The sequence below is a fragment of the Silurus meridionalis genome, chromosome 23, assembly GCF_014805685.1.
Source record: "Silurus meridionalis isolate SWU-2019-XX chromosome 23, ASM1480568v1, whole genome shotgun sequence".
NCBI classification, from domain to species: domain Eukaryota; kingdom Metazoa; phylum Chordata; class Actinopteri; order Siluriformes; family Siluridae; genus Silurus; species Silurus meridionalis.
Genome location: NC_060906.1, coordinates 12,547,652 through 12,562,232, shown reverse-complemented (window position 1 = coordinate 12,562,232; position 14,581 = coordinate 12,547,652). Strand labels below are relative to the sequence as shown.

At 33.5% G+C, this 14,581-nt stretch overlaps 1 protein-coding gene across 4 annotated transcripts; it reads right to left on the bottom strand.

The window, feature by feature from the left end:
• Positions 1 to 1,933: 1,933 nt before the first annotated feature.
• On the bottom strand, positions 1,934 to 13,304 carry blk (BLK proto-oncogene, Src family tyrosine kinase). Of its 4 annotated transcripts, none has more exons than XM_046836368.1 (14): positions 12,806 to 13,304; positions 12,129 to 12,267; positions 11,829 to 11,913; positions 11,654 to 11,678; positions 11,201 to 11,294; positions 10,916 to 11,014; positions 10,721 to 10,824; positions 9,227 to 9,376; positions 8,389 to 8,541; positions 6,904 to 7,083; positions 6,719 to 6,795; positions 6,066 to 6,216; positions 4,730 to 4,861; positions 1,934 to 4,624 (listed from the first exon to the last, which is right to left on the bottom strand). In XM_046836368.1, the coding sequence occupies exons 3-14, from the start codon at positions 11,910 to 11,912 to the stop codon at positions 4,422 to 4,424; spliced, it is 1,452 nt and encodes a 483-aa protein (XP_046692324.1). In that variant the 5' UTR covers position 11,913; positions 12,129 to 12,267; positions 12,806 to 13,304; the 3' UTR covers positions 1,934 to 4,421. The 4 variants fall into 4 exon arrangements, with proteins under 4 accessions (XP_046692324.1, XP_046692325.1, XP_046692326.1 ...); XM_046836369.1 differs by having other exon boundaries at positions 12,129 to 12,260; XM_046836370.1 differs by having other exon boundaries at positions 12,129 to 12,250.
• Between the last annotated feature and the right edge of the window lie 1,277 nt (positions 13,305 to 14,581).

The window sequence follows — 14,581 nt, the reverse complement described above, 5'->3', positions numbered from 1 at the left end:
TTTTTTGCTGAACTCACAAGTATTGCTCCAGTCCTTTCCAGCAGCCCAAATACATTTGCTTAATTTACGTTTGGTTTTTATTTATACACTCAGACAGCTTTTAGTTTCCTTTCAGCTAGAATTCTTATCAAAGTTTTAACAGCCCAACTTGCATGAGTACATTATTGATGTCTGATAAGTAAACATTATCATTGCTTCACTGATATGTACACATATTGAATCGTTTAATCCGTTCTACTCTCAGGTATACCACCTTTAACTATCTCAAACAGTGTTTTCTTTCTAACTGAATATTGAATGTTATTTTTTTCTTTACAATTTTGGTAACTTACACACTCATCCCCATGCTCTGTCAATGTCAACAATAAAAATAATTGATCCGTTTCTCAGGCCCATGTGTAAACTTGCCCTTGCCAAAAGACAAATTTTCTTAGTGGGACACTTGTTTTTTAGTGGACTTGGACTCCCACTTCACTCATTTTTTATTTTCAGATATGTCTATTTATCTTTACAAAAATATATATTTTTTAGCTGCTTTTGCACCCTTGAGGTTCATTGGTGGTCATGGTGTTTAGATTATTATACAAGAATACTTTTCACAATTCTGTTCTAAGTAATTTTTTATATTTTTGCACACTGAAAACAGCACATGTTGTTACATATTTGCATGAGAATGTTATTATGACATACATTCAGTTTGGGCGATTTAACCTCTGTTTAAAACTTACATTTTCATGCAGATGCATTGCCTGAAAACCAAAAAGTCACATGTTAAATGACCCAGATACTACTGTTAGTTTGTACTTGTTCTGAGTATTTCCTTGCAAATTTAGACAAATCTTTGAATGATGAGATTAGGAGATACAGACATCAGTTACAAGTATGTGGCCCAAAGTGACCTGCATGTAAGCTGCTAAAATCTGATTATCTAGAAAGCTCACCACTGTGGTTGGGTTTGGTTCAGCTGTGGTTTGGTGAAAATGAGCTGTCAAATCTTTAAAAGTCTAAATAGCAAAATTACACTGTGAAATGGAGTCAATCACCATTAGTGTAGCTTTAGAGAAAAGCACTTTCAGTGTGGTAGTTAGTATGGCATCTGATACTATTTTATTAGTGTAAATTAGGCATATGGCTGCTTTGGTTAAACTACTTTAGAGCCTGTCTGTGTATTTATTTATAATTATAATTCTATTATTATGCAAATAGTTAATCATATGATTAAATTTAGATCAATTCTATTTCATGTAGCACAAAGCAAATTTACAAAAATATGTAATCCGTGTCTATCTATCTATCTATCTATCTATCTATCTATCTATCTATCTATCTATCTATCTATCTATCTATCTATCTATCTATCTATCTATCTATCTATTCACACCATACTACAGAAGACTAAGTTAAACTGTGTTGTTCTGTTGAGTGCTTGCTGTCAATTAGCATGGTTCTGCATTGTAAAGCTTAAGAGTACACTTGACCTTGACATTTACCTCTTGCACCTTTAAGTGCAGGTCGCCCCCTGGTGGTTGGAAAACGCAAAGCAGGATAAACTCTTCTGACCCAATTAAACCTGACCCAAAGAGTAATTCTAAAAAAAAATCTCACTTTCATATTGAGCCAATATTTAATTAATGAGTCTGTGCTGCATATGTGAAATCACACATACATCGCACATGTTCTTATCCCATTTCTCAGTTGATTAGAAATTAATGAACATGCAAGAGAAAGTCATTGTCAATTCAGTTATGAAGAAACTGACTAATATGCTTTTTCCACAAAGTCTTCAGAAGCACTGTTTGATTTTCAGTCAAATAGTGGTACAATGTGGTCAGCCTTTTCTGTAGCTGATTAAGTATATTTTCTGTCTATATACACAGAAAGTACTGAAATATAACATTATAATGTTGGATCAATGTAGAAAGTTAAGATATTCAGCTGTTTAAATTGGTCATTTATTAAGTTATAAGCACTGATCAGGAAAACCCACCAAATATATGCAAACACACAGAAACATGGTGATGGAATGTTTATGCAAAAAATAATAAATTTGTTGCTTCAAATGTTCTTTGTTGAACCTAAATTAAATATGTCCACTTTCAGTCATGACATCAGAAAAGTATTTGACTTTATCACAATTTTTGTTGAAATGTTTTTTTTTTTTTTACTTTTCTTAAATGTATAATTCTTGAATCCACATACAGTGCAGAGCTGGCATAGAAATATTGCCTGAGTATGTGCTAGTTGCTTAGTTACACAACCACTCATATTCACACACTCGTACTCCAAGTCACATCAAGAACAGTACCTTCATGATAAACTCCCAGTGTCTGAGCAGTATATTCATGGCTCATATACACATTTCAGGTTCAAGAAATATGTTTTTTGATGTGCATGACAAGTTTTGCCAAGTGCAAAGTAAAGCCATATTACAGCAGTTCTGTTTGAAATTCCAAGCCAAGCAGCTCTTATCATTGGCCTGCGAATGTGTTCTCTTGCAGTGGCATGAGAGGAATGCTTACTCATAGCTTCCTGTTTCCGTTAAGCAGGAAATCTAAGGACCAGCTCTGGGGAATTGGTGTCATTTTCATTCCTTATCTACAAACATGTCTCAGCCTCATGGGAAACTTCACGAGACAGAAGGGAGGAGTGCTTTAGGTGTGTCTTAAACACAAATTTGAACACTGCATGTGAGACTGGAGTCTCTCTCTCTATCTGGACCCCAAAGTAGTCAACTATTCAATCAAGCCTTTACAAAGATAATAATAACAATATTAATAATAATAATAATAATAATAATAATAATAATAATAATAATAATAATAATAATGTTTTACAAAGGCGGAAGCACTTACAGTAATAGACTACCACTACTATTATTACACACCACTAATAGTAAGTCTCCCTTTGCTTTCAAAACAGCTTGAATTCTTTAAGTCATTGATTCCACATAATGTTGGAAACATTCTGAGACCATCAGATCACTGATCACATTTGTCCCATTATGAAAAAACCCAAACTGCTGGAACATATATGCATTATTTTATGTATTGCTTTGATTGAAACATGATTGAAAAATAAATAAAGTAAATGACTAGGTGCACAGTTGTTCCTAATAAATAAAATATATGACTAGGTGTACAGTTGTTTCTAATATAATGGTCCATGGGTGTACATGCCTATAACACTGTCAGTGGCTCTTATGGTTTTTATATATTACATATAAAGTGTAATGTTATATAAAAAATAATCAGAAAATGAATTAATTTTTCTGTTTTGGTATAAGTATACATTTAAATGCAATCAACTTGAAAACATTGAGAAACAAAATTATAGAAAAATAAATGTACAGTATACATGCATATAAACAACACAATCTCATGGTATTTTGTGATATAGTCACAAACGTTCATCTATTGATTCGTGTTCAGCATGACTACCTCTGTCTGGATCCATCTCCATAGCAACGGAGTGTATCATGGGTAATGCTGACAGAAATACCTAGTAATAATTGTACCTCATTTTTATCAGAGAATAAGGCAGAACATATGTAAGGGTTATACTGTAATAAACGTGTGTCTCTGATTAACGCAGTTTCTTTAATTAACCAGGAGAGTATATTTACTGTATTTTGACTGGAAGGAACCACTGACAATGGTTTATAATAGCAAATAGCTTACAGAATATAAAGCAATAAAAACAAGGATAAAATCTCCTGCTTAAATGTTAAATGAGTAATAGTGCTTGAAGATTAAAAAAATCAATAACAAACAAAAAATACAATACGGCGTCTGTGGTATCCAGCGGCAGAAAGAAAACTTTGGCAGAGGCACCAAAAATACTTCTCATTGAAATACATTACAAAGAAAGTCGTCTTCAGTGACAGGGAAAAAGAATCAATAGATTACATTTTGTGACTATAACACAAAATGCCGTGAGACTGGGCTGATGTAAAATATAATAAAACTTTTCTAAACAATTTAAAAAAAAAAAAAAAAAAAAAAGATCGGTGGCCATGTTAGCAAGTCAGAGGCACCATTGACCCAAACTTTGCAAAAAGTGCAAACACGATGTCACATTGTGTTTGCAATACATGGAAATTGTCCCAAGGCTAGAGTCATTAAAGAAGTGAGGCTTTCCTGAACAGAATTAACATATTATCCATTATATTTTAAAATAGTTTATACTGGTTCAGAGATTATGTAAAATGCAAGAAAATAAACTCCAAATGGCTCCATAATTTCCACTCCATAATTAGTTGAAATGCAGGATTGATGTCAACCATTGTCACCAGAAAGTCACGATTGGAGTAATGGATTAGGCCAGTTGCAGAAAGTGTCCATCACGTCACATCTTTTATTTATACTCCTTGTGTCCTTGTATCCTCACCATTTGTTAGTTTGGAGTGAATGTGGAGGTGAAGGTTAAGGCTGCATCTCATACTGGCCCTCAGTGGCAATGTAGAAGTCATTGAGTGTGCCTTGCAGGTACTCAAAAGTGGGTCTCTCCTCAGCATTTTCTCGCCAACATTCCAACATTATTTCATAGAGTTCTTGAGGACAGTCATCTGGACACGGCATTCTATACTTCTTGTCCAGGTTACGGATCACCTCCGGATTCGTCATTCCTAAAGCGAAGCATGCGCAATGTTATAAGAAGAAATTGTAAAAGTCAAAACATTTTTGCTATGTTTGTTTTTTTTTGTACATGTCAAGATTGGACTGGATAATACCTGGATAAGGCACCCTTCCATAGGTTACTACCTCAGTCATGAGAATGCCAAAGGACCAAACATCTGACTTGATGCTGAATGTACCAAAATTTATTGCTTCTGGAGCTGTCCACTTAATTGGAAACTTTGCACCTAAATATATCATAAAGACAATATATCAGTATCTACAGTATTTGTTGGTCTGTGCGTGTGTGTGTGTGTGTGTGTGTGTGTGTGTGTGTGTGTGTGTGTGTGTGTGTGTGTGTGTGTGTGTGTGTGTGTGTGTGTGTGTTTGTGGGGGGGTGGTCTTTATAGTGGAAAGGAAAATAAATAAATGTTTTTCCACAGTTTATATTAAAATAATTATATTAATACACACACCTACTTACTCCTATAGCTTCATATTTTTAGCTATAAGATTCAACTTTCCAACCCATATTTATTTCATATGCAGGCTGACATCTATTGTATGTAGTTCTTGCATTAGCTGTTAACCACAAAACATTTAAGATTTTTGATTTTCAATTCCATCTTTCTTATTAGAACATATTATTAATGACTAATATGAATGTTTATAAAACGTACATGTAGTTACTACGTACATATGTACGTGTAGTTATTATGTACAGAGTGCTAAGTACTATGTAGTTACAAGAGTATGAGCATGTGTCCTGTGAGTTTAAATGGTTAACATATAATAATATTACATCTTCCTTTATTTATTTATTTATTTATTTATTTATTTATTTATTTATTTATTTGTATTTATTTATTTATTTATTTATTTATTTATTTATTTATTTATTTCTGCCAAACTTTGGTTTATCAACTAGTTATTCACAATTGTTCACCAATTGCTGTACAAATGAAGCTAATGCCAGTGACCGTTAGCTATTTCTAAGTATTAAAACAATTATTATACCTTACCATGCACATGAGACTATGACTATGGGAATATGAGAACAAAGCTACTTAATTAGGATTATCACTGCTTTTGTCTATATTAATGTATTTTATCACCTTATACTATATCATAGAACTGTCACAAGAACAACATTTTTGTTTTGTGCCTGAGGAAAAATTCTAAATATGTTGCATTTGAAGTTCATGCTAAAGTTGTGCTTCTTATTTAAGCAGCTTATTCTAAGATCCGAAAAATCTCATTATAAGAACTCTTAGAGGTCAGAGATTCCTTATATCTGCCTTTTGTTTTTTCAATTTCTTTTCTGTCTTTTTCTGTAACGTGTCAATAGTTAATAGAGGAACAACATATCAAGTCTCCTAAGCTGAATGATATGTCCAAAGTGCAAAATGAAAACAGTCTTAAAGATATACATAAAGAAGGAATCAGCCATACCTTCATGTGCCGTGTACTCAGTCTCTATAATTCTGGCCAGGCCAAAGTCAGCTATTTTGCAGTGCAGGGTTTCTGACACCAATATATTGGCAGCACGAAGGTCTCTGTGAATGTAGTTTTTTCTTTCTATAAAGGCCATACCCTCTGCAATCTGTTATTAAAGAGTCAAATTAATCAAAAACAGCAATGCACCCTGCAATCTAAAGCCGCTCAAAGCTGTAAACACAAACCGATACATTTTTGAAAGACAATATGCATTTTCAACAGAGAACCTATAAAGGTCTTGAGTCTAAAGTCTCTAACCCAGTATAAAATTTACTGTACAGATATTGACCAGGACTGGTTTGGAGAATTAAAAAAAAAAACCCCTCTCAAGCTACCAAAACTGTCTCAGGAAAGAGGGGGGGTATGGTGGAAAAAGTGATGTCATTTCTGGTCAGGAAGTTAATAAACGAATTGCGTAAAGCATATGCGCATAGCCTGACCACAAACTGAGAATAGGCTTTTTCCATCAACTTCATCACACACTCTTTACACTTGCTTTCTAAATGATAAAGTATGTCTGCAGTATGTATGCAAATAATTTGGTTGGTATTATTTCTAAATATACAACAAACAAAAATGTCAGTGTAACAAGTTTGATTTTCACCTACCTGAGCTGTCATATCTATCAACTTCGGCAGTTTTAATTTTCTTCCATCCTCGGTTTTCAGAAAGTCTAAAAGGCTCCCTGAAATAATTTCAGTATAAATTAATAAATGATAAGTAAAACTTTAAACGGGATATACTTTTGTCTACCCCGATCAGAAACATACTGTACTGCTATAAATATACTCACCATTTAACATGAACTCTGTGACTATGAGGATGGGTTCCTTTGTGACCACAGCATGTAGTTTAACAAGTCTGTCATGCTGTAGCTTCTTCATAAGATTAGCCTCCTGCAGGAAGGCCTCTGGCTCCATACTGCCCTGCTTAAGAGTTTTAATGGCCACCTTTTTGTTGTTTTTATAGTACCCTAGAGTGTAAATACAATAGATAATCAACACTCTGAGTGCAAACTGTAAAACCCTTTGCAGCAAAACACATATAAAATAACTTGCTCTCCACCTTTAATATCAACGTGTTCTGTGATATTAGCTTTTTTCTTTATACCATATATCACACAGCTGAAGCCGAGACTAATCAGTAGAAGAACTTTTACGCAGACCTGATATTATTTAAGGTACAATCTGATTAAGAGACAAAACCCATTTGAGAAGCTGTTTAAAAAAGCTTCAAATAGTGAAAGCGGCTATTTAAGAAAATAATTTGTTTTTAAATGTTGCATGTTGCGCAATAGGATTTGTGGCTGTTTGTGATGATTGCTGATACTGATACAGGATTACCAGAATTAGCTTGTGGGGTGGCTTTCATACATTATATAAATTAAAATCACATTTAGACACACAAATCCTGTGAAGCAAATTGTTAAAACTTCATTGTCGAACTCTAGAGTATATATACAATAGATAATCAAGATTTAGAGCGCAAACTGTAAAATCCTTCACAGCAAAACAATTAATTTAGTGTTTAAACTGAACAGTGGGACAGTCGTCTGAGTAAATAAACTGGTTTGCCAATGAAGTTTTAACCATTTACTTTAAAGGCAGTACACCCTTAATTCGTCCCCACAAGCTCATTCTGGTAATACTGTATAAGTATTGGTATTAGTAATCGTCACAAATAACTCTATCTAGCAACATGTATCATTTAAAAAAAATTTATTTTAAAATTAGCCTGCTTTCACATTTTGGAGGTTTTTGAACAGCTTCTTAAATGGGTTTTGTCTCAATCAGATTGTATCTTAAATAATATTATGTCTGCGAAAAGATTCTTCTACTGTAAAAGTTCTCTACTTCTACTAAGTCTCGGATTCAGCTGTTTGATCTGTTTACTCCCTAAGGTATAAGACAACAAATTAATATCACAGAGCACACTAATATAACTGGTGGATGGCAAGTTGATTAAAATGTGTTTGAGATAAAATGGTAATGCACTTGAAACACTAACTAATGAAAGACACTGATGCATGTTTGAAATTTGTTTAGCTTGCTAGCTATACATACCCCACTTGAGAGGGGAAACAAATGATATTAAAAATGAAAGAGAGAAATAAATGTGCAAAGTTTTATTCAAGGCCTATACAGTATACGGTTACAATGTATTTAGGCTTTTACCGTAAGCTTGCTTTACAGTAACCTCTGTCTTTTAAGTCAGCTCAATCTGAGACAGGGATTATTTATTTATTTATATATTTATAGTGCACAGTTTCTTTACTTACCCATCCAAACCTCTCCAAATTGCCCAGCACCCAGCTTCTTTTCCATCTTTAATGTTTCCCTTGGGATTTCCCACTCATCCTGAGCCCATGGCGTCTGAGGAGCTGCAGACCTACAGGGGTTTCCCAGTCTCTGACACAGGCCATCTGCTGATCCTGCAAACAGGTACAGGGGAATAAGTTGAAAGTTTCCAAGCTATATACAATATGATGTCCGTATGTTAATAGGAAAATGTATAGTGAACATAGTATGTAAGTATGATAGTATGGAAAAGGTTATTTAACAGCAACACACCATGTAACATGCTGCATAAACCATTTATTTTATCTCTTAAAACATTTAGCACAGATATAAGAAAGTTGGCATAAAAGACATAAGATCTATTTTTAAAAATACACACATCACATTTATGTCAAATGTTTCTAGGCAAAGTATGATTGTCTGGTGGTTTAAAAAAAAGAAATGTTTAGAGTCACAACAGGAAGTGCGCACAGTAACTGAGATGAGAGCCCGATGTTTAAGAGATAAGAAGTTTTACTGATTCTTTCATTCCAGTGAATGAAAAAAGTAGTTTGTTTTGCTAAAGCAGAACTGACTGCCTTAACTAATGCTCATAATCCTGAATAATAATGACAAATGTACTGGAATTTATATATCTAATAATACCAGAACTAAATATCTGAATAAAGTTTACAAGAGCAGCTGTAGGACAGTCTGGAAAAAAAAGACTGACAAAACAATGCAGAAAGATAACACTGTGAAAATTATTATTAATTAAATAAATATTAGTAATAAATGACAGTTATATATCTTTTGAATAACAGGATTAGTTTTCCTTACTTGCGTAGTGCTGTATCAGTTCTTGCAGAGATGAGAAAGTCAGGGAGGGGGATATGTAGAATCCGCCATTATCAAGTGTACGGATCTTATAGTGCTTGACCACATCACCATGCTCTGGTGCCAGGTCTCTTATAGACAGGGAGAAAGCTCCTGTGGGTTAGATTTTGGGAAAAACTTGTTTAAAGGAACCTCTGTCTGATAATGTGATACTTGTTATATTATGATTGGCCATAACCTAGTCGACATTCTTTTTATGACACATCTACAATCATTTACACAAATGTGTTGGGTTCTTTAAACTAACCTGCCCATCCAAGAATTTTTTTTTTACAGTAGCTTTGATTTTCTTGCTAGAAATAACTTAATTTCAGTTCGAAATGTTCTTGATTTTAAAATTGTGTCATTAATAAACAGTGTGTTAAGTAAATACGTTCATTTGTTCATTTGAAAGCACTGTCGTTTGACTAAACGTAACGTAACGTATACTTTGATGACTAAAAAAAGGAGTTTAATAGTAGATATTATTTAATAATTATTATTATTTAGAATTAATACTTATTTTTTATTCGTTCCTTTTTTTAGTCATCAAAGTATACGTTACGTTACGTTTAGTCAAACGACAGTGCTTTCAAATGAACAAATGAACGTATTTACTTAACACACTGTTTATTAATGACACAATTTTAAAATCAAGAACATTTCGAACTGAAATTAAGTTATTTCTAGCAAAAAAATCAAAGCTACTGTAGCTAGGATGGCAACTAGCAAGGTAACATCTACATTAACACATCTATGAACACATTCGATGCACCAAATCGCTATGGAAAACACTACCTATGAATAATGTTGAAAAAAAAAAAATGACACAAGCTTGAACAGATTTTGTTAAATATATTGTTAGCATTCCCAGTTAGTAATGTAATGCTAAATAATGTTTTTTCCAAATTAGCTCCTAAATTATATGGAATTAGTTAGCTATTTCTATGTATGCCTTTGTCTTCAAAGCTCATTATACATGTTTGCTGTGGTACTGCAGTGGTACTGTGGTACTACAGGTGGCAGCTATTATTGGGTGAGTTACAAGATGGAAGCTTTCACTCACAAGTTTGGACTATTCAAAACGAAGCCTGATCACTGAACACTGGTGTTTACAAGGGTGTTTATCTAATAATTTACAACAATCTTCAAAGATGTAAAAGACAATGTTATTCTATTTCTCTTTGATGGTGGTGGTGATATAATTATAATATAAATTATAATAAAATATATAATATGAAATATAATTTATTATATTTATTATATTTACAAATCTATAGTAAGTGGGTCTAAGATTTTAAGTTTAAGGTCATTCATTTGCATTTTTCATATTTACATTGTATCTGCTGTGACTTAATGTAATGACTGTGGGCAAACTAAAAGATTGTGGATAAGAACATGTTGGTGTATGATGTATTTTGGTTAATACTGACAAAATAACAATGTTTTAGTTCTGACCTGGAGTTGTCTCACTCTCTCTGACGAGAAATGAGCCGAGCCTGTTGCCTGGGGCTAACAGTAGACGTTCTGTATCTCTGCGGCTCAAATTTTTGAAAAACCATCTAAAATGCAGAATAAATTATCTCATTAATATCAAATATTACACAATTTGCATATTTCCATTGGCAGTTTAAAGAAAAACCAGTTACGTACCTTTCAACCTCCAGCGTGTGGGCTCGGGCAACATACGTACATGGAACATATCCCTCATTTCCAGTAACCAGAGATTTAGCGAGCCACCAGTCCCCATTTCTTTTCACACAATCGAATGTCATTATTAATTAGGTTTGAAAAGCACACACTGCTTTGTAATTCCTTGATATTGCTCTGTTTGGCCTAATTCACAATTTTGGACCTTCTTAGTAATGGATTTCTATCCATTGTTTTATTTTAATATACAGTCATGTATATGAAGGAGAATTAAAATGTTCTACTCACTCTTGTATGATTTTGAGTTTTTCTCCTTTCTTGAATGCAAGGTCGTTATCATTGGTTGAGTTGAAATCGTGTTGCGCAATGACAATATCGTCATCTTCATATAAAATCGAACAACAAGCACAATTATATTTACATTAAATTCACCTCTCTAAATAAAAAATCAGCTGACATGTCTTCTGTTTAACAGAATAACACAATAATATACAGATGCACTAGCACTCATTGTATGATGCTGTCATTTTAAATATGCAACCACAAAGGCCAACTTACACCTTAGTTTTAGAAAACTACTACATACAGTCATATAATAGTATAAAGTATATGTATATAAAAAAAATAAAGTATATGTTCATGAGCCTCCGCTTTCATATTTAGTAACTTAAACTAGCATCTAGGAAAACAATTATTGGACTTACATCTTGGAAAAGAAAAAAAAACTCTTAAAGACATTACCGTTTATCCCACTGTGTGTTCTTCCCTGAAAATAAATTTAGAAGAACAAAGAAAATTAGGGCAACAAGCTAAAAGCTAATATGAGCAAAAAGAAAAACAAAGCTTGTCAATATTATTTATTAAATTTACTTTATTTTACTTCAATTGATTAAATTTTTACTTTAGCAGTACGTACATGGAGGATATTGGCGGCTGCTGAATTGTTATTTACGTGGTATCTATCTTTATGTTTCTTCTCACCACTGCAAATGCAACCCATCCTTAAAAGAACACAGAGAGAAAAACATTAAATGTATCTGAATTTTGATTATATCGAAAAAACTGTAAACATTTGTCGAAAACTAGTCATTATTAGTAATTCTGGTACTGTACTATAATATATTCAACATCACAAATATAACTGAGTGAAGCATTCAAGCTCAAATTCAGAAGTGTTTTCAGTGTTTCAAAACATAACATTAGAATTTTAACGTACCTGCTAGTGAACAGATGCTTTAACACAGACGTGTCAGTCTCCACTAATATCAGCACTCAGCTCTCGAATCCATATAAGCATTTGTATTATCATACTGAGGGCTAATTAAAAGAACATGGTTCCTGTAGATGACTAATTCCTTACAATAAAACATAAAACACAACAAGGAAACACAATTTAATGAAAGAATATTATGTCCAAATACATACATTTTTATATTTTTCTATTAAAACTGAGAAATGAGAGTGTAAAGCGTTTTATTGTCCAATCTTTTTGACAAAAACACATCTAAAGTCACAAATTTTGAAAAAAAATAAAAAGAAATTGTACTGTTTGCAATAATGCTGGATAGATTACAATTAGTTACAGACACAACAACAACAAAAAAAGAATTCAATATATATTAGAAACAAAGATATTTGTTAAAATTCTTTTGGCTTTTCTTTATGATGCTTCTCATGTAGGACAGTAAATATAATACAAAGTACGATGGGGCTGTGTTGCTCTTTGAAGACTACCAACTTGAAATAAAAGTGTATCTCAAAGGGCCTCATATAACTAAATACAACTAAAAGTTGGAGAAAAGGAATTAACTCTCTTTCTGTCTCTCCCTTTCTCCCTCTTTCTCTCTCTGTGGTTTTAAATCTGGTTTTAAAAAGTGTCTATTTTATACTGACCTTTTTCTTTTAAAGACCTTGTAAGACAGTATCCAGTCTGAAGTGCCAAAGAGCCAAAGACCTTAGAATATCTCTCATGCAGCATCTGTTTCTTAGTGGCTCACACACACACACACACACACACACACACACACACACACACACACACACACACACACACACACACACACACACACACACAACCTTAGACACACCGAGGCCATGTGTGAGCCCTGTGAGACCACATTAGCTGAAATAGATAAATGCACTAGCGTTGTCTACAGACTGCTAATCTCCTCCTTTTCCTCTTCACTAATGCTCAGTTCACAAACTTTACTGCTTGTAGAATTTATACAGAATGAAAATCTCAAACAAATAATTGGTAATTCACTGGCCAACAATGGGCTATTTAACTCAATACAATGGAAATGATCTTTCCATACTTTTTATTATAAATTGTATTCTTTATTAAGCTTACAAGCAGCAAAGTTTGTAGTTTTATTTTTCTCCTATTTTTTATTTAGTGCATTGCATTGTAAATACATTGATCCCTTTTCTTATATAACAGCCAGTTTCTTTAAAACTTCTTTGCATGGTTGGGCACTTTTACTTTCCCAAAAGATTTTGTTTCTTTGCTAGGAAAGCATATAAGAGCCTAGAACCTAGAACCTTTATCCTAGTTTCATGAGCAGAGTGGGAAAAGCACAGTTGGTATAAGTGAAAATCTCCTTCAGTTATATCTCTTCTCAATTACAGGATGTTGTTTACTAGGCCATGCACATGTATTTCCTGCTCGCTGTGGTCTTCATACCGTGACAGTAAATGCCCTGATGTGAACTGTTCATGGTTTCAGTTGTTTTTGCAATGTTTGTCTAAACGTTTCATTCTCTCGTTTGTTAACGTTTATTGGTGTATCAAATGGTTAAGCAAAGCTCAACAGTAGCAAACTGGCAACCACCGGATCACACCACCCCTGCATATCAAAGTGACACTGTGCATTTAATTATACTGTAAATGTGATTCTATATATTTGTCTGGGTTTTAGTGTGCTTTGATGGCTAGAGAACTGTCTTCGTTTGCAGGATTTTTAATGGCCACTAGAGGGTAGCAAAGCTCAGAAATTATAATATAAACTTAATGGAACAGAGCAGGAAATAATCAGGAAGCTGTTCTTCCAAATTGCAGGACTCATATAAAGATGCTGTAAATAACATATTTTTTCCCCCTCTAACATTGAGCAATTTTTGTACGCTTGCAAAAGTCATTATATATGTTTTTATTCTTTTTATAGTTACTAATATACATTACTACCAAACTCACGTTGTTATTTCTCTACACAAAACATATACAATGCTTAGCACTTACAATTGCTACACACTTTATATGACCCAATAATTGCAGTAATTGTGAACTTATGACCATCACACCCATATGTGCTTTGTTGAATGTCACATTCCAAATTTAGTCCAGATTTATTGTGCTGTTAAAATAACCTTTAATTTTCTGTGAAGTTTTTTTTACTACATTTTGTAGTGTGGTTATGGGGAATTGTGCTCATTCAGCCACTAAAGTTTCAATAAACTCAGGTACTGATACTGGGTGAGGAGGCCTGGTGTTCCAGTTCATTTTTTACAGGCATTCAGTGTGGCTGAGGTCAGGGATCTGAGCAGTTCACACAAGTTCCAATCTTAGCAATGTGCACTATGTGCACAGGGCCAATGTCATGCTGGAACATGTTTGAGCATCCCAGTTCCCACAAATGGAATTATTAATGCTACAGCATACAAAGACATCTTA